The following is a 21,308-nucleotide window of genomic DNA, read 5'->3' as shown; positions in this document are numbered from 1 at the left end:
TATGCCACCCCTGGCTGGCCTCCTAAATTTGACACAACTGGCTGCATGACAGCTGGGGCGAAGTCGTGTAATCACCCTTTGCTTTAGATATAGTAGCCCTATATCTAACCCTCCAATGGACACCCGAGTTCCTATCAGTCACTCCTATGGCAGGCCTTGACAATCCTAAAGGCAGAGTGCATGGGCTCGTGTGAACTAAGCTCTGGCCCGAGCCGAGCCCGGTTGCAGCTTGCGGAATCAAGACCCAATGGCTGTTCCATGATAACGCGTACCATATCGGTAACTTCGGTGTCGCGTTATCAAGACATGTCGAGTAAGGTGTCATACGAATCGGGATGCTGCCCTCTCACCAACTCTGGCGACGAGGTTAGCATTCCGCCCTTCTAGAGGGACACGACATGTACGTAACTGTGAACCCCGGTTAAAGTTAACTAAAGCCTCAGCTCCACAAAATGGATGCTGCCACCACAGACACGAGTCTGACCTCCTGCTGCTGGGAGTCCTTCCAGCGAGGAGCACTTGGACAAAGGGTTTCCTGTCAAGGGCGGTGTTCGCACCGTCCCAGACAGGGTTTGTGTATTCTGGGTAGGTAGGGCTTTTGCGAGAAGGTGACTGCGGAGTGGCACCCCGGTGCTCACTACGCATCTGCCGGTTAGAACCAGTTCCAGGGGCGACAGCCCTGGCCTGGGGAAAGTCCGGCAGGGGAGAGGGGTGTAACTACCCCCCTTCCTGGTCCCACCCTTAGGGCAGGACCTAGTCATGTACCCACCCCTTTCTTTAGGATAAAGGCCGGAGCGGGGACCCTTCCAAATTAGATCATCTTTGAATCAAGAACTACTTTCTACGAAAGGACATTCGAGACTCTTCTCAAGATTTCTCCCTTGTGGCTAAGGAGTAGTCACCCTGCATCAGCGGGCACCATCTAAGAACTCTGCGGTTTGCTGTAAGTCCTTCCTCAAGGAATCCGACGGCCCAGCTCGACGAGAACCGGCTTCCCTGGCACCTCTGACCTCTACCCACGTCATCAGCTCAGCTGTGATCTGTGGGTGCGACGAGACCGAGGGACCGGCCATCATCAGAACCTGCACGCTCTTAAAAACCAGCACGACCATCGAGGTAACTCTCTGGTGAGTGCTCTGGGGTCCGAGAAGCCCCGACCCTGAGCCGCTCCAGCACCGAAGTGCAGTCTCCCAGCATCTCCACGATCTGCGTGGGGCCCTTCTGCTCGCTGCTCAGCACGTTGTCTGGTCACTAGCCGCTGGCTTGTGTCCTTCTGTGACGACATCCGAAAATCAACACTGCCGATCTGGTTGCTCCAGACTGGCCCTTGCTTCCATCTTGTCGAGAAGCACCCCGGACCCTCCTGGTCCACTCAAGACGCCGACAGCGACATCCGTCGTGGGACAGCTCGCACCTCCACCGTGGTCGCCGACAACGCCTCCTGGTCCGTGAGACTGCAGAGCCTAGCGTCGCCCACTCACCTGGTCGAGGTGACGGCCAACCGGTGCCTTCCTGGTACCCTCTGACTACTGGCTAGTAGTACGAACTTGGTCCCCTCTGCTTTCAGGTTTCATCAATCTCCGATCCAGGCTTGGATCTCTACGAACTATTCATCACTGGTCGCCGGCCAGCAACTCCTTTTCTTCCGGCTCCTGGCTCGTCAGCGAAGACCCCGACGCCTGTAAGACTTGCAGCCGCAGCCCTCGTGGCTAGGTAACTCGGCACTTCGGTGCCTGCATAGCCTCCTTACTCTAGGGTCCCGAGTCCCTCGCTTCCGACTTGCCTTAACCTTTCCGTGTCCCCGGACACTTGTTTTAAACTGTGCACTTGAAGTATTTGCTAAAGAGATTTGGTGTGTGCTTAGTACCCTGTCCTCATAAAGAGTACAGGGCTGTTGTGATTCTTAATAAATATACTGTTTATTTTCATAACACTTGTGTGGTGTCCTTTCACTGGGTGTTCAAGGGGTACATGTGTGGTAAACAGCTGGCTTAACGCGCCCTCTCGAGTCTTTAGCCTTAGACTGCTCGTATCCACGCTACTAGGATAGCTGGTCTATAGGTTGACTTACAACCAAACACCATAAGGGTCGTTGGAACGATACATAGCGGTCGCTAGAATAGCGAACGTTGCATATCGGGCCAACTTCTCACACCCGTCTCTCTATTTCTCTGCACCTCTGGTGAAACGAAGCATGCACGATTGACTGAGTAAAATATCTATCTATTGTTTCCACGACTCTGAAGATACGTTTTATCTTGGGGAAACAAAGTTGTCATGTTTATGCCGGCAGAAACTAATCCCTTCTTGTTTATTCGAGAAAGTTTCTAGTGACCTCAGAGCTAGCTGGCACTCACAATTAAGTGTAATATATTCAATAGAGACCTAGTCGACCTCAGTCTTACGTCTAATCTATAATATATATTATTCCAATGCGCAGAGCCTATTAGGAATATAGGAACTACACTACACCCCAGCAAATGCAGGTCATCCGTAGTCTGAAGGTGGGTGACAACTGCCCGGGGAGAGCCCGTCTTCAACAACCAGTCATCGAGGTAGGGAAAGACTGACACCCCTGACCTGTGCAGGTGAGCTGCGACCACAGCCATCACTTTCGTCAACACCTGAGGGGCGCTTGTACAGCCAAAACGGAGCACAGCAAACTGAAAATGCTCCTGGCCTACCATGAACCGCAGGTAACGCTGGTGGGCCGGCAGGACGGGGATGTGAAAAGATGCTACCTGCAAGTCCAACGCTACCATTCGGTCTCCAGGGTCGAGGGCAGCCAAGAACTGAGCCAGAGTCAACATCTTGAACTTCTCCTTCCAGAGGAAGCGATTGACGTTCCCAAGTTCCAAGATGGGGCGCAAGCCCCCTTTGTCCTTCTTGGGGACTAGAAAGTAGTGGGAATAACAACCACGCCCTACTTCTGACCCAGGAACGCGCTCGATGGCCCCCTTGGCTTTGAGGGCCATAACTTCCCGTTGGAGAAGCCTGAAGTGATCCCCCGACATGTGGTGGAACTGAGGTGGCATGGCTGAGGGGGTAGACTCGAAGTGGAGGGAGTGACAAAACGCCAGTGGGAAAGGTGACAAAACGCCAGTGGGAAAGGTGATGTCGAATCCTGCCACCCACAGGCGTGGGGTTCACCCCAAAGCTTGAAACAGGAAGGCTTTGAGGCAAATGCTGTGGGAGCGGAGGTGGACTGACCCACATGCTTGCCCCCTGTGCCACCACAGCGGCCCCCACAGCAGCGCTGAGTTTGGGACTGCGCAGGCTTCTGACTGAACGAGCGAGCAGGGGCGCCCCTGCCCTGGCAACGAAAGAAATGAAAGGTAGATGCGGCCGGGCGCGTGGTGGAGAGACCCAAGGACTTGGCCGTAGTCAGAGAGTCCTTAAAACGCTCCAGCGCACTGTCAGCTTTATGGCTAAACAGGCGAGTGCCATCAGAGGGCATGTCCATGAGAGAGCTTTGGACATCTGGCTAGAACCCAGTAGAGCTTAACAAGGCGTGGCGACGAAGCGCCACAGTCGTAGAAATTACCCTACCTAGTGAGTCCACGGTGTCCAAACAACACCGAATGGCGAACTTAGCCGCATCTTTACCTTCGGCAACAGCTTGGGACAGCACAGCTTGGACCTCTTCAGGACACTGAGGCAACACCTGTGGAACTGTATCCCACACCGCGTGGGAATAGCAGCCCAATAGGCATGCAGTGTTCACCGACCGCAGCCCTAAGCTGGCCGAAGAGAACAACAGCTTGCCAAACTACTCCAGCTACTTAGAGTACTTATCCGGCGGAGTCGTGGGAAAGGCACTCTGGGACGTCGAAGCTTGAATGACCAGGCTCTCTGGCATAGGATGAGTGGTCAGAAAGGCAGGGTCACCCGGCGCCGGGCGAGGATGCCTGGCGCTGTTCTTATTCACATGGGCCCCTGCGGCTGGCCGCGACCAAGTGCCCAGTAAGAAAACAGTGAGGGCGTCATTAAATGGCAGCAGGGGCTCCGACGAAGTGGACGCCATCTGTAGCACCTCAGTGAGGAGATTAGTTTTTAGGGCCACCGTAGGGAGATCAAGGTTAAGGACCTCAGCTGCCCGACTGAGCACCACTGTGTAAGAGGCGCCCTCCTCCATGGTAGGTGGGGAGAGGCAAACCACTGGTCAGAGGAGATATCAAGGCCACCGGCCTCCTCTAAGTCGTCCGCCCAGTCCTGCTCAGTCACACTGATGAGCAAGAGGGTCCTCTAACCCCTCCCAGTCGTCCTTCACCTCCGCCGTATGCAGTACAGACCGCGGCGGCGGGGCAGGGACCGGGGAAGGAATAAACTGCACCGGAAACTGCCTGCACGGGGCCAAACCGGTGCCGTGTCCCATACGGATCCAAGGTAGGGACAAAAGGGTGAAGACTTGGAGCCCGAGTGGCGGTGATGGTGGCCCCGCGAGCATTCTCTGGAGCGGCCCCTGGACAAGAGAACTGCGCTGGGACGAGTGCCGGACTTCTAGCAGCTTCCGGTGCCTCTCCCTCAAGGCCTTCGGGCCATGCCCTGACAGTCCATGAAGGACAGAGAGTTGTGGTCGTACACCAGGCATTAGCGACAGACGTCGTGGGGGTCCGCCCCCAGAATATTGCAGCTGCAGTCCCCAGAAAACTTTAAACCAGGCATCCCTACGTGCACCAGAGTAGACTTACAGGAGACAAAAGTCTCAAAAAGATAGTCAAATACTAAGGTACTTGGTGCGTGCTCTAACCGGATCTGCGCTTACTGGCTTGGAAGAAGAAAGAACGGACGTCAGCGCGCATGGGTGGCACCTAAGTAGTCTCTGTGATGGCATCTCGGCGCTTACGACGCCAGCGACGGACACGGAGCCGCACAACGCCACATATCGACACGCAGGGCTACTGCTGACCAAAAAAACTTTCCGGATCCAGTCTGACACCTGGGGATATTCTAAGGTAAGGAATCTATCACTAATGTGTCACTTTCAGATATAGCAGTTCATATTAGAATTCAGTTTCTCCAATTTTTGGTAGAGGAAACTGATAAGGGAGACAGTGGTAGGCCCACGAAAGCATACTGTGGTCACGTGGGGAAGGCATGTTCAAAATCCAGCCTCTTGCTTTCACCAAAAATAAATTAACCAAGTGACTACATCTCTATTCCAGGTTGACATGGTTTGACGAGATGTGAAGGGTGGGGGGACAAAGAGGGGGAGCAGAGGAAGAAATATGAAAATTATAGTCCGATGTTGCCACTCCTTTGGCACATCATGGGGTTACTTAAATCAAATAAGAAACCTCAGTCTTTTTGCAACCCTCTCCTCTTACATTCTCGTATTTGGCATTAGAAACTTGTTGCTAAGGTCAACTGTTAATGGGAGAGGATAAAATCAGACCACTGTGCAGTACGTCTGTAGCAGCTACTTATGTCGTCCAGCCAGCAAGCGCAATTCCCCTCCTCCCCCCCCCCGAGACAAGAACAAGGGACATAATCGAACATTCGGATTTACATCCAAGATTTGAGGGGACAATGAGAAGTTTCTGGGCAGACAAGTTCCATTTATTGGGCTTCAAAGTCAAGGGAAGATCACAGAATTCCTACCCAGGGGAATGTAGTTGGGTGTGCCTAAAAGATAAACCAACCACCTTTACTCCCTTTTTTCCACCAACACTTTAACCCTAGACTTGTCCTGGATAATGTATTATTTTAGGCAGAGGGAATAGGTAGGGTTGGTCAGCTGACACTGGGGTTGGCTGGCAGATGAGAGTAACACAGCCACACTTTTCCCCTTGATTGTTCATCATACTCTGGTCCTGCTCTATGCTTCTGATTGCTTTGCAACTCACTCTTAGACCTCTTATTTTCTCATATCACCGTATAATTTCAATTCCATTCTCAGCAATTAGATTTTAGGCACACCTCTAGAGAAGCCCTTACACGCCACAACCCCACTGCAAGAGAGGACTGCTTTCACAGTGTGCTCTTTACAACCAACCAACCAACACAACATAATGTAAGTTACATGCACACTACACGCCAATCAAGTAAGTGGTACTTACCGCGTCCCATGATAAATGCTGCTAGACTGCTCTTGCAACTTTTGTACTCTGGTAAGTCTGCCAAAAGGCTATCAAAGACATCACTGCAGAGTGCAGCACAGCGATCCTCATGAGGAATAATATGCTCTAGGTAGGGAATGAAGGAAATAAAAATAGCACAAAGTCATGAGGATGCCAAATCGGCCCACAAAAATGGGCTGAGAGATCAGGAAGGGAGGGTATCTGTATGAAAGTAATCTCATAAGTAACAGTCACATATTGTAAGCAATCAAATGTTGAAAGTGTGTCAAACCATCTGTTTATCACTATTGCCATCATAACCTTTTGGTGCAGCTCTTACAGCTCAAACTCACCATGCAAAGTGAAAGCTGCAACTAAACTCCAGTAGAGGTCTTTGTGTAGGGGGGGGTGTCTGGGAGGTGGACATCCAGAACCAAGCAGTATCTGTGCCCCTCACTGGGCAGGCTGAGCAGATAAGGGGGAAGTAACCTCAGTACTTTGGAAGAAATTGGATGACATGTACCAAAAGAAACAAAAAAGAATTTCATTGGCTATGGAGGACGGTGCAGTATCAGCAGCCATTAGGGAGTATAGTGGGTCTGGGATTAATAGTTATCAGTGCATCTCATTGGGTAAGGCAGGAACTTGGCGGAGGAAGTGATAGGGTCTCTATTTGGAGGAGGTGTAATAAAGGAAACATCAGTATTGCTCAGTGAGTAGAGCTGAACGGTGGACATGGCCCTTTTGTTTTGTCGAGATGCAAACTTCTACAAGTCCCCCAATTTCCCCTGGCAAAGGCACTGAAATGAAGCAGTAGCAATAGCCCATACCATATTGGAAAGGGTGAGGTCATAATTGTGTTACTTTCTGCGTCAAGTGGGAGCTAATATGAAATGGGGATGTTGACTACCTGTAAGTGGACAAAGTAGGCGCATCTAGTATTCTATCTTTGTTTCATGCCATGGAAACAGGGGACTCCACAGTAAAAACAAGGGCACAATGCTGAAAACTGCGTAAAGCTGAAAACTTGCATACATTAAGACACTAAAAATGCTAATGTTGTTCAAAACACTCCCAGGTGATACCCACATAAGGTCATTCAACAAGTTCCCTCTCACGGATGAAACGCCCCATTACATGCAGGTTTGGGCACTGAGAGATCGTTTCTATAGGTGCAGATGCAGCAGAGGTTTACGCCAGATAGGGACCAAGCAGATAAACTAGAAAATATATACAGGATTCTAGGCTGGTGGAGTCGAACTCTACAAACAAGAATAGTCCATGACAGAGGTGCACTTGTGTACATCCCGGGAGAGTTCAAACAAGGAGGGCAGCTGAAAAAGAAGACCATTGTCTGCTTACCTATGGGAGGCGGTTCAATTGGCTCGTCTTTCTGCCGGACAGATTTGGAACCCAACACCGATTCTCCACCCAAAAACATGAAACAAAGAAAGATCCACAACTTGTAAGGTAACAAAACTAGACCCATTTGCAACAAGATTATCCCACCTGCCCCTCAAATTAGGATATGCCATCTGGAAAAAAATTGGAACTGAATGCAAAAGTACTAAGGGGCACAAGACAGGAAAGAGAATGGGAATAAAAGCTTGGAAATCTCTGCAGACCTCCTCTACAGGATTTCCCCTTAAATGGGCCTGCACAAATGTTAGAACAGCATATACTTTCAAAGTGAGTCATTGTCAAAAAGAACTGCTGTGATATTCCAATAAGACCCTTTAAGTAGCTAAATCAATCTACCTCTGTGAGTGTATTCACTCTATCGAGAATTAATCTCAGATTCTCCGAATATAACCTTCTGTCTTTTCTCAATCCTTCATGTTTGAGTAGCAAAGTATCTTTAAGTGTTTTGCCAACAAATTGGCATCCTTTTCTTGCTCAAAATAAAAGCATATTAAGTCATTCAAATTTCAAACATCCGCTATACACAAGTGTTTCCCTTCACCCCAACCCCACTCAATGGTTTTTCATTTGGAGCACTAGAAAAAATGGTGACCTTTCTTCATATACAATCTGGTTATCCTAACTACATCTATCCGTTTCATTGGGTTTCATTGGGTCATCCTCTTTCACCAGGCTAGCCCACACTCTACTGGACAAAGATGTTGCCAACCACTACTACACATTCTAAATTAGTGACCAATTAGTATGTGTTTAACCACTCTCTAGAAAGCAATGTAACAAAACCTCAGAACTTTTTTAATCAACTGAAAACCTGGACTCTAATTCCCACAGCTAGTTGTTTTAAAAAGCTTTAATAGGCTTGCATTTTCGCCAAGATCATCTTGCTACTTGCAGTAGTCAACATACATTGTTTTGTGGGTCCATAAAACGTGTTCAAAGACTAAGCAAGTACACAACTGGCGAAACTTTTTGTAAAGGGAAGTAACAAATGCATTGTTTGTGCTGGTTGAGATTGTGTCAATAAATGTAGGACTTACTTAAATGTAAAAAGACTTCTTTTTCTAACATTTCCCTCATGTTGCTTTTTTGCAACCCACAGACAAACGAAATGGTTTTCATTTTAAGCGCCCATTGGCTTGAATGTTGGTGTAAGCATAAATCAAACTCCCCTAAAAACAGCATTGAAATTTCACAGGCTTCAGAGGCTATTACAAAAGATTCAGCAAAATTGGTCAGAATTTGACCCACTTATTAGTACCGAACTTTGGTTATTTGTCAGTACTACTGCTGTGTTCATGGGTTTAAATCCAAATTGGAGAAATTAAAGTTTTCTCCAAAATGAAAGCAACTGGACAGGCACAGTAACTTCCCATGTACGTGTTGTACCAAAACTGCATGTTCTGGGTCTCCTTGAACATTGTCAAAAGTCCCCTCAATTCTAAAAACTTCCGTTATGACGCAATGGCGCACCACTTAGTCATTCTGACATTCGTTAAATACAGGCACGTTTTATGGCATAAATACCCTCTACAAAACAATTACACATATTTGAGAAATGCATTTATAGACACGTTTTTGGCACACGCATCTACAAAAATGATTCGATATATTTCTGAAATACATGTATTTTTGCAGATCTCATTAAAATGTATTGCCTAACTTCTTTCTAATACATCTTTCTTTCCAGCAGCAAGACAGATGTGTTTCTACAGGAGTCTGAAAATGAGGAAGATCCCTTTGCTGCACCTTACCCATGTATGTTCCAATGTCTGATGTGAAAGTTGGACAGCAATACAATTTTTCGAAGTGCAATTCATTGTATATTGAAAAATTACATTTTGCAAAGTAACATGCATTGAACAAGGGTGTAGGAAGGTGGATACCTGACTATGGTTGCCCCCAACTTTTTGTCTGGTGTTTTGCTGGTTTTCCGACTTAGTTGACCTGGGGCCCTGCCAATCAGGACCCCAGGCCTACTGCTCTCTCTCTAAAATGGATTCCATGTACCTTAGGTACATTTCCAATTGGTACTGGGCCACCTTATCAGACCCTGTAACTCAGGGCATAGGTGTACCCAGGGCCTACCAGGGGCTGCAGCATGCATTATGCCACCCCTGGCTGGCCATCTAAATCTGACACAACTGGCTGCACGACAGCTGGGGCAAGGTGGTGTCATCACCCTTTGCTTTTGATATAGTATACCTATATCTAACCCTAAAATGGACACACAGATTCCTATCAGTCACTCCTATGGCAGGCCTTGACAATCCTGAAGGCAGAGTGCTTGGAATCGTGTGAGATGGTGCTCTGGCATGAGCTGAGCCCGTTTGCAGCTTGCGGAACCAAGTCCTAATAGCTGTTCCATGATAACGCATACCATATACTCTTAAGTGCATTATAATCCTCGCGGTTAAATGCTATCTTTGGTATCGCTTTATCAAAACATGTCGAGTAAGGTGCCATACGAATTGGAATACTAACCCCTCGCCAATTCTGGCGACGGGGTTAGCATTCCACCCTTCTAGAGGGACACGACATGTATGTAACTGTGAACCCCGGTTAAAGTTAACTCAAGCCTCAGCATCACAAAATGGATGCTGCCACCACAGACACGAGTCTGACCCCCTGCAGCTGGGAGTCCTTCCAGCGAGGGGAGCTTGGACAAAGGGTTTCCTGTCAGGGGCGGTGCTAGCACCATCCCAGACAGGGTTTTGTGTATCCTGGGTAGGCAGGGCTTTACAGGAAGGTGACTGCAAGTGGCACCCCGGTGCACTACGCATCTGCCGGCTAGAACCAGTTCCAGGGGCACACCAGCCCCTGGCCTGGGGAAAGTCCGGCATGGGAGAGGGGTGTAACCACCCCCCTTCCTGGTCCCACCCCTAGGGCAGGACCTAGTCGCGCACCCACCCCTTTCTTTAGGATAAAGGCAGGAGCGGGGACCCTTCCAAATGAGATCATCTTTGAATCAAGAAACTACTTTCTACGAAAGCAACTCTCGACTTCTTCTCAAGATTTCTCCCTTGTGGCTAAGGAGTAGTCACCCTGCATCCGCAGGCACCATCTAAGAACTCTGCGGTTTGCTGCACCTCCTTCCTCCGGAATCCGACGGACCAGCTCGATGAGACCCGGCTTCCCTGGCACCTCTGACCTCTACCTACCTCTACAGCCAAGCTGAGAACCGTAGGTGCGACGAGACCTCGAGGGACCGGCCATCATCAGAACTGCACGACTTCTATCCAGCACGACCGCCGAGGGATCCTCTGGTGAGTGCTTTGGGGTCCGAGAAGCCCCGACCCTGAGCAGCTCCAGCACCGAAGTTCAGCCCCCCAGCATCCACGAGATCTGCGTGGGGCCCTTCTGCTTTTTGCTGCTCACCGCGTTGTCTGGCTACTAGCCCGCTGGCTTGTGGCCTTCCCGACGACGACCAACGACGACAACACTGCTGGTCTGGTTGCTCCAGACTGGCCCTTGCTCCCTTCCAAAAGAGGAGCACCCCGGACCCTCCTGGTCCACTCCAGACGCCATTTTAGGTCCACCGCGTGGGCTTGAATTTGCCAAGACTTGTTGCCCCAATCCCGGGTCCAGCGACGTCGACAGCATCAACCATCGTGGGACAGCTCGCACCTCCATCCTGGTCGCCGACAACGCCTCCTGGTCCGTGAGACTGCAGAGCCCAGCGTCGCCCACTCACCTGGTCGAGGTGACTACCATCCGGTGCCATCCTGGTGCCCATCTGATCACTGGCTAGTGATTCAGGACTTGGTCCCCTCTGCTTACAGGTGTCTTCCATCTTCGATCCAGGCTTGGATCCACCGAACAATCTTCACTGGTCGCCTGCCAGCAACTCCTTCTTTCAGGCTCCTGGTTCGTCAACGAGGATTCCCGACGTCTTTTCAGACCTATGCAGCCGCAGCCCCTGGGCTAGGTAACTTCGGCATTTCGGTGCCCCAGCATAGCCTCACTATCCAAGGGTCCAGATCCACTTTCGTTTTCAGCCTACCTTATCGGGTTCGCCCGAGAACACTAACTTTGCTTTTACTAGCCTCCATAGACTTTGACCCGCATCCCGCGTGAGAGTGCACACTCTGCACCCGAGTCCCCTAGGCCTCCTACTAGTAATCTGAAGGTTCAGTAACGTAGTCCTAGCGATTCCAAAGCCTATTAGTCCAGTACTTACCTGCTAGTAATTTCGCATTCCACTTCCATAGTATATGGTTTTCCGTGCCCCTCGGGCATTTGTGTCAATTGTGCAACTTAAAGTATTTTCGTAAGAGTTTTGTTGTGTGCTTAGTACCCTGTCCTCATAAAGAGTACAGGGCTGTTGTGATCTAAATAAATACACTGTTTATTTTCATAACACTTGTGTGGTGTCCTTTCACTTGGTGTTCAAGGGGTATATGTGATGGTATAACAGCTGGCTTAACACGCCCTCTAGAGTTTAGCCCGAAGACTGCTCTTGTCCATGCTACTAGGATAGCTGGTCTATCGGTTGACTTATAACCAATCACCATAAGGGTTGTTTGGACTGATACATAGTGATCACTAGAATAGTGAACACTGAATATCAGGCCAACTTCTCACATTGGTGAGCAGCGGTTGGGATTTGAGCTTGCTGTTTTACCACACGTATCCTAAGAATATCTTTGTGAAAGATCACATAAGTTAAGGTACATATAACTTAGCTTAGAATACTCTGAGTTCTACTGAACCAGCTGTTGTAGTTTAACAAGGCTTAGCACACCTTGACTACAACTCTTAGCAAGGGATCAGTAGGCAAACAAATAGTGTAGGTAGGTGCATTACTTACACCACACTAGAAGCATGTCTAACCATGGAGAGTCTTCAGAGACCCCTCTTGTGGTTGTGGACCCTCCACAGGTCCCTTCCAGATATGCGGCTCTTAGCTTCCAGGAGATGAGACAAGTGTGTACCTCCAGGAAACTGAAACAGGGTTCAAACCCTACCATTCCTTTTCTGATTGGTCTCTTAGAGACTTATGATGCTAGGAGGGCTGCTAACACAGATCCTTCTCATCCAGATGGGAATATGCCCCCCTTACAGGGTCCCTTTGATAACCATGACCACCCCCTCTAGGAGGCAGATGATGCTGAGGAGGAGGATGAGGATGAGTTATCAGAGGATGAGGCAGACAAGGGACAGGTAGAAGTCAGGAGACTCACCAGGTCCAACTTAAGTAGGCATGAGACTGGATTTGGGGGACCCACAGGGCCACTCTCAGGCAGACTTAACATTGGGAGTGGACGAGTAAGGTCTCTATCCAGAGGCTCTAACAGATCCATTCGAACCAATGGCTCTCAGACCTCTTCTCATAGAGGGATGTCATCCCCTAAGAGAAGGGAGCATGAAGCTAAGATGAAGGAAGCCAATCTGAGGATTGAAAGGGAAGAACTTGCCCTGGCCAAAGAGAGGCTTGCCTTTGCTAGAGAGCAGAAATTGTGTGGGGCAGACCCCACTGGTGGCAGCATTCTCCCAAGAGAAAAAGACAGGAGTTTAGACACTAGACACCTGAGTAAGATAGTGCCCCCCTTTAAACAAGGGGATGACATCCACAAATGGATGACTGCTTTTGAGAGGGCTTGCACTGTACAGTGTGTCCCCCAGAGTCAGTGGGCAGCTATCTTGTGGCTCTCCTTTGAAGGCAAAGGTAGAGATAAGCTCCTCACTACTAGAGCTGAGGATGCTAACAATTACCAAGTCCTGAAGAATACACTGGTTGATGGGTTTGGTTTAACCACTGAACAGTACAGGTTGATGTTCAGAGATACCCAGAAAACTCAGTCTCAGGATTGGACTGACTTTGTTGATTGTGCCACTAAGGCTTTTGAAAGCTGGCTACTGGGAAGTAAGGTTACTGATTTTAAAGAATTGTACAATCTAATTATGAGAGCAAATCTTAAGTAATTGTCAGAACCAGTTATTACACCAACACCTGGTAGACTCTGATCTGACCTCTCCACAAGAATTGGGTAAGAGGGCAGACAAATGGGTCAGAACCAGGGTCAGGCCTAAGAACCAGGGTGGTGACCAAAAGAAGGAATCAACCAAGCCTCAAGAGAAGGGTGGGAATAAATCTTCTGATCAAACCACAGGGCCCCAAAATTCCTCTGAGAAGGGTGGGTCCCAAACTTCTCCCAAAACCCAAAAGAAACCTTATTGTCATACCTGCAAACAGGTAGGCCATTACAAAACTGACAGCAGTTGTCCCAAGTCCAACACCAATAAGGAGAACATACTCCCAGGTAATACTCCCAGACCTCCTGTTACCACTAGTGGTAATCCCCCAGGTGGTGGGAGTGCCCCCAAGAATGTGGTGGGCATTACTTTGGGAAACCAGGTGGACTATGGCCTAGCCAGGTCCCCTAACAACACTCTTAGCTGTGAGACTGGCATGGGGTTTGCCAACTTCACTACTGGTTCCCACATTTTGGGAAAGTATAGACAAGAGCCCTTTATCAATGGTCAGAAGGTTGAGGCATACAGAGACACAGGGGCCAGCATCACCATGGTGATTGACCATCTGGTCCCCTCTGCTCAACTGACCCCTGGTTTCCTTTATCAGGTGACAGACGTTCATGGAGTGAAAAGAAGGCATCCCATGGCAGTAGTCGAGCTAGGTTGGGGTAATGTCTCAGGGCCCATGAGGGTGGCAGTGACAGATAACCTACCTGTAGATTGCTTACTGGGGAATGACCTGGAACTCTCACCATGGGCTGAGGTGGAGCAAGAAATTCACTCCAGGATGATAGGCCTACCCAGAAAGGTTAGTGGGGCAGTAATAGCTACAGCCCCAGTCCAAGCACCATTCCTTCCTGAAAAGGTTGGAAGAGCAGTGGTAGCCACTGCCCAGGCTCAGACAGACTTTCCTGAACAGGATAGGAGGGCTGTGACAATCAAAGCCCAAACACAAACTGAGTGCCCTCCTGAAAAGGTTGGCAAGGTTGAAATGGTCTCAGCCTATACTCAGACAGATAGTGGGGTTGTGAAGCCTGAAACAATGGATCACTCCACCCAAACAGAGCATTGAGGAGGAAGAAAAGTCTTTCCCCTCCCAGACGCTAGGTGAGAGCCAGCCTCCTCAGGGAACTGACTCTACCCCTGGTGAAGGAACTGCCCCAGAGGTAGTCAGGCCTAGCCTGGCAGAGCCCCTGATGGCAGTGGACCCTTCCCAGGTGGGACCCAGTCTGGAGCAGGTAGCCTGCACCTCTCTGCCCTGCCTCAATCAGCCCAGGGCTGTAAAGGTCAGGGAGGCCAGTGGTGGACCCCAAAGGGCCCCCTGTCCAAAGGAATTTCCCAATCAACAGATTAGGATCACTGAAGCTAGTAGACCTAGCCAAGTGAAAATAAAACAGACTCCTGAGGGATCCCCCTTAAAAGTAGTTAGGGACCTCCCACAGCTGGACACTGTTGGGCACAGCCAAACCTGGGGCCTAAAAACCCCAAACCTGACCTGTCCCTCCAGTAAGGCAAACAGAGGGACTCAGCCTCCAGCTTTAGGTAGCCAGAGGTTGACCCTGAGAGCTCATAGCAACTCAGTACTGGAAAGAAAGGCACATATGGTGGATAGTGATTGGAGGAAGTTGAGCCCAACAGTAGTGGAGTCTCACTTCAGTACTCCATTCCCACACCAGCCTTTTACTTTGCCAAAGCACACCACAGGTAGTGATTCCCTATGGTGGAGACCCTCAGATACCCTTAGGGTGAGGGGTTGCTTAGTGGACCATGATACAGGGGGTAACCATGCCAGTGCATGTACCACCTCATATGGCCACTCAGGCAATATAGGCTTACCTGGTCAAGGATAGCCTTATCTCCTTTCGTTTGGGGGGGGGGGGGGGGAGGGAAGTTGTGTAGGAAGGTGGATACCTGACTATGGTTGCCCCAAACTTTTTGCCTGGTGTTTTGCTGGTTTTCCGACTTAGTTGACCTGGGGCCCTGGCAATCAGGACCCCAGGCCTACTGCTCTCTCTCTAAAATGGATTCCATGTACCTTAGGTACATTTCCAATTGGTACTGGGCCACCTTATCAGAGCCTGTAACTCAGGGCTTAGGTGTACCCAGGGCCTACCAGGGGCTGCAGCATGTATTATGCTACCCCTGGCTGGCCATCTAAATCTGACACAACTGGCTGCACGACAGCTGGGGCAAGGTGGTGTCATCACCCTTTGCTTTAGATATAGTATACCTATATCTAACCCTAAAATGGACACACAGATTCCTATCAGTCACTCCTGTGGCAGGCCTTGACAATCCTGAAGGCAGAGTGCTTGGAATCGTGTGAGATGGTGCTCTGGCATGAGCTGAGCCCGTTTGCAGCTTGCGGAACCAAGTCCTAATAGCTGTTCCATGATAACGCATACCATATACTCTTAAGTGCATTATAATCCTCGCTGTTAAATGCTATCTTTGGTATCGCTTTATCAAAACATGTCGAGTAAGGTGTCATACGAATTGGAATACTAACCCCTCGCCAATTCTGGCGACGGGGTTAGCATTCCACCCTTCTAGAGGGACACGACATGTATGTAACTGTGAACCCCGGTTAAAGTTAACTCAAGCCTCAGCATCACAAAATGGATGCTGCCACTACAGACACGAGTCTGACCCCCTGCAGCTGGGAGTCCTTCCAGCGAGGGGAGCTTGGACAAAGGGTTTCCTGTCAGGGGCGGTGCTAGCACCATCCCAGACAGGGTTTTGTGTATCCTGGGTAGGCAGGGCTTTACAGGAAGGTGACTGCAAGTGGCACCCCGGTGCACTACGCATCTGCCGGCTAGAACCAGTTCCAGGGGCACACCAGCCCCTGAGCTGGGGAAAGTCCGGCATGGGAGAAGGGTGTAACCACCCCCCTTCCTGGTCCCACCCCTAGGGCAGGACCTAGTCGCGCACCCACCCACCCCTTTCTTTAGGATAAAGGCAGGAGCGGGGACCCTTCCAAATTAGATCATCTTTGAATCAAGAAACTACTTTCTACGAAAGCAACTCTCGACTTCTTCTCAAGATTTCTCCCTTGTGGCTAAGGAGTAGTCACCCTGCATCCGCAGGCACCATCTAAGAACTCTGCGGTTTGCTGCACGTCCTTCCTCCGGAATCCGACGGACCAGCTCGACGAGACCCGGCTTCCCTGGCACCTCTGACCTCTACCTACCTCTACAGCCAAGCTGAGAACCGTAGGTGCGACGAGACCTCGAGGGACCGGCCATCATCAGAACTGCACGACTTCTATCCAGCACGACCGCCGAGGGATCCTCTGGTGAGTGCTTTGGGGTCCGAGAAGCCCCGACCCTGAGCAGCTCCAGCACCGAAGTTCAGCCCCCCAGCATCCACGAGATCTGCGTGGGGCCCTTCTGCTTTTTGCTGCTCACCGCGTTGTCTGGCTACTAGCCCGCTGGCTTGTGGCCTTCCCGACGACGACCAACGACGACAACACTGCTGGTCTGGTTGCTCCAGACTGGCCCTTGCTCCCTTCCAAAAGAGGAGCACCCCGGACCCTCCTGGTCCACTCCAGACGCCATTTTAGGTCCACCGCGTGGGCTTGAATTTGCCAAGACTTGTTGCCCCAATCCCGGGTCCAGCGACGTCGACAGCATCAACCATCGTGGGACAGCTCGCACCTCCATCCTGGTCGCCGACAACGCCTCCTGGTCCGTGAGACTGCAGAGCCCAGCGTCGCCCACTCACCTGGTCGAGGTGACTACCATCCGGTGCCATCCTGGTGCCCATCTGATCACTGGCTAGTGATTCAGGACTTGGTCCCCTCTGCTTACAGGTGTCTTCCATCTTCGATCCAGGCTTGGATCCACCGAACAATCTTCACTGGTCGCCTGCCAGCAACTCCTTTCAGGCTCCTGGTTCGTCAACGAGGATTCCCGACGTCTTTTCAGACCTATGCAGCCGCAGCCCCTGGGCTAGGTAACTTCGGCATTTCGGTGCCCCAGCATAGCCTCACTATCCAAGGGTCCAGATCCACTTTCGTTTTCAGCCTACCTTATCGGGTTCGCCCGAGAACACTAACTTTGCTTTTACTAGCCTCCATAGACTTTGTCCCGCATCCCGCGTGAGAGTGCACACTCTGCACCCGAGTCCCCTAGGCCTCCTACTAGTAATCTGAAGGTTCAGTAACGTAGTCCTAGCGATTCCAAAGCCTATTAGTCCAGTACTTACCTGCTAGTAATTTCGCATTCCACTTCCATAGTATATGGTTTTCCGTGCCCCTCGGGCATTTGTGTAAATTGTGCAACTTAAAGTATTTTCGTAAGAGTTTTGTTGTGTGCTTAGTACCCTGTCCTCATAAAGAGTACAGGGCTGTTGTGATCTAAATAAATACACTTTTTATTTTCATAACACTTGTGTGGTGTCCTTTCACTTGGTGTTCAAGGGGTATATGTGATGGTATAACAGCTGGCTTAACACGCCCTCTAGAGTTTAGCCCGAAGACTGCTCTTGTCCATGCTACTAGGATAGCTGGTCTATCGGTTGACTTATACCCAATCACCATAAGGGTTGTTTGGACTGATACATAGTGATCACTAGAATAGTGAACACTGAATATCAGGCCAACTTCTCACAAAGGGTGTCTTTGTTGATGCAAAATGACTTACCTTAGGCTACCTTGAAAAAAAACATTCAATACTGAAATAATGTTAAACAAGACAAGATATACATGAATTGAATTCGGTTTAAGCATTATTGCTTTTTATGTATTTAAAAAAAATGCAAAGCACAAATTAGTTAAGGATAAACTCAATCGTTTTAACCCATCTCCAATACATCTCTATCCAACAGCCAACTCTTGACTCATGTCATCACTGTGGTTTATTTCTTCTCCAATTCTAAATATTTATAACGAAAAAAATCTATTTTAAACAAAAGGACACATAGGAAAGATCACACATTTGGTAAAGTGCCTGTTGTGCATTGGTCAATTTTTGGCGGGAAAGGATGGAAATGGTTAAAAACTAGGAGAGAATTTCAGATTTTCGCAAACTTTATTTTTTGTTACTGATCTGAAATTTCCTTGTTACGTGATCTGAAAAGGGTATCTGGGGCACAGCTGCAACATTTTTGTTTTTGGAAGAACCCAATCCCTCAACTGCACAATTATATTCCACCTTCGTATTCCTTCCTATTGCTGAAGCCACATGAATTATCCGAGACTCAAAAAAGACGCTTCAGAAACATTAAGGGACCCTTGCTGATCTGTGAGTAATTGAAACACTTCTCGTCAGATGACTTGAGTGACGCCACAAAGCACCAACTCCAATAATTGCAAATGCTTTGATTTATATTATACTATCAAGTATTCAAATACGCAGACTAAAAATAGAGTTCCATCCCATCACAACCTAGCATTCGGGCAAGGGATGATCACCAACTACCAATCAGCAGCTCTCCTGCTTATTTATGTTCTCCAAGACAAAGAAGGTAGAACCGAGATGGTAGCATCCAAACGTATCTTTTTTTGCAATCATAGTACAACAGATGCTTATTGCATCTGAGCAGATTAACATTTTGGTCTGTAGCAGTGTAATCTCTTGTGTGAGGTCCCAGAGAGGACAAACACTTATAGTAACCTTTCACACCTATGTCATAGTTCGTTAAGGGTATTTGTTTTTCATACTCGTACTCAACATAGCCTTCTTTGAAGGGGTTGTTTTGGCACTGCCTCGAATGATTAGCATCCCCAATCGGCTGGCTCGGTCTCTAAGTGCTAGGAGTTCAATATTTGCAGTTACATAGTACCTGCTTCAGTATTACACTATATTCCACTGATATCACTGGTACTTCAGGGTGGCCTGCCTTCTTTTGGGATGACTGATTTGTCTCTTTCTCTGACAAATGCTGCAATTCTAGGTCTTTGGGCCTAGCTGCCTTTTTTTGGAGGTACGTTTCTTATTTTACTGTCTATATTTTCATCTTTTCACTTCATTGTCTTTTTAATGTCTTTCTCGAACACCATTGCAGATTATGATGGTTTTGGTGTTGGAATCTATGCTGCCGAAGACAGAAGCATCGACAACAGAGGCAATGGTAACAGGAATAGCATAGGATCTTAGCCTTGGTAAGGCTGATATTGTTGAGGTAAAGCATGTTACAGATGGCCATAAAGTAGGTGACATGATGTCATTAGAAATAGGATAAGGCTCATGGGATTATAAAGAGTAGACAGACAACTTTGAGGAAGGGGCTCTCCTGACTGTAATTCTCAGTATCCTTTCTAATAGTGGGCTTGAGTGCTGGAATTTTTGATGAAGGGATAGTATCTGATGTCACTTGAGTTAACAGGTCGATTTCGCTCTCTGCATCAAATTAACCCCCACTCAATTTCACTTATTCACCCTTTTAGTTAAAGGAATAAAAAAGAATAATCAATATATAGCATCAAAACCAAGTGGTAGACACTGAAGTGTCTCAGCAACAAGAATCTCTTAAACAAGTGGTACGAATTGTCTTTCTAATAGGAAAGGGCTGTTGAATAAGGAATAGTTTCTTACCAGTAACTCCTGTTCTCTCGTAGGGGAATTTCCAAGATAGTCATAATCACTAAATAATCCCACATACGTGCGGGGACCACAGAGCACATCATTATATATATTAAGAGTAGAATTTTGCCTTTCTTCAGGAAGCCACGCTAAGACACTTAAGAGACAGAAAATGCAGCCTATACACATAGGCTATAATGGCTGAATTCTTCATCATTAAGCTGAAAAAAGGGCCAGCACAATGTATTTGCGTACAATATCAATATGTTTTTGCAAACAGCATACATCTCCCTCACAAATCCCTTTTTCAATTCAATTTCAATACTTTATTCGATTTTCACATATTAAAAATCATAAAAGCAGTTCATACAAAAAATATATCTTTACAAGCATACATAATATTTAGATTTAAAAAGTATTAAATCAATTGGAGTGAATCAATCGAATAATTAACAGTTCATAATGAGTTCCGTTGTTTTAAAACACTTTTTAAAAACATCGTCATAGTCATTATGCATAGAGGGTTTCCTAATTGTTGCAAATTCAGATACGCTGGCCTACACTGCCGCCAAGCCCCACCTCTCAGGTATTGTTTTAACCATCTAGAACGTTCTTTATTGTACAGTTTACATAGCAAAACCAGGTGGAAGGTGGTCTGGGAGGATACATTGTCACATGGGCAGGCAGCCAGAGTTCTGTTCCAATCGTTTTTAGCTGGGTATGAGACTAAATGGTGAGAAATATTGAACCTGAATCTAGTCAGGACAAAACGTTCAAACCCCAAAGTCACAATGTTTAGATATGGTTGTATTTTGTAGGTAGTCAACAACAGCTGGTGGTCGAGCACTGATTTTTTGCTGACTTCACTTCCAAACCTTAGTATGTTAAAGTGCTCCATACATAATTTTTTCAGGACTTTCTTCGGGATTTCCCCAATTAGTTCGGGGTTGTTGTACCATTCTGGCCTGTCAATATCCATTAAAACTCTCCTCACGTACTCAAGCCATTTGATACGTTTTGCGTTGTCAAGGGCCATGACATCGTTGATTATTTCTCGATTTAGGCCCAGTTCTGGCGTCGCCCATACTCTCCGCCAGAGCAAGATTGGCTGGGTTTTAATCAGGTCTGTCAAATGTTCCATTCCTAGTTCCACATGACAATTGTAGACTGATATACTCTTCGGGAGAGACAGAAGGTATCTTAAAAAATTATTTTCTACAATTTGTAGCGATGTTACATCCTGGTACTCCCATATCCCTGCTCCATACAGAGCGATGCTTCTGCATTTTGCCACGTATATGTTGAGCATGATTTCGGGTTGTTTTTTGCC

The 21,308-nt window shown here is 48.2% G+C and overlaps 1 protein-coding gene across 1 annotated transcript in view; it reads right to left on the bottom strand.

The window, feature by feature from the left end:
• LOC147692491 (adenosine deaminase domain-containing protein 2-like) overlaps nt 1-21,308 on the bottom strand; it is a 539,931-nt gene that overhangs the window by 305,534 nt on the left and 213,089 nt on the right. Inside the window, exons 4-5 of the mRNA XM_086936797.1 lie at nt 7,422-7,484; nt 6,060-6,185 (exon numbers count right to left, since the gene is read on the bottom strand). Of these exons, the coding sequence (XP_086792923.1) occupies nt 6,060-6,185; nt 7,422-7,484 (189 nt within the window). The remainder of the gene's footprint in view (nt 1-6,059; nt 6,186-7,421; nt 7,485-21,308) is intronic.

This window comes from Lissotriton vulgaris, chromosome 9, assembly GCF_964263255.1.
Source record: "Lissotriton vulgaris chromosome 9, aLisVul1.2, whole genome shotgun sequence".
NCBI lineage: Eukaryota > Metazoa > Chordata > Amphibia > Caudata > Salamandridae > Lissotriton > Lissotriton vulgaris.
The sequence above is the reverse complement of the archived record's forward strand: the minus strand, read 5'-3'. Positions and strand labels throughout refer to the sequence as shown.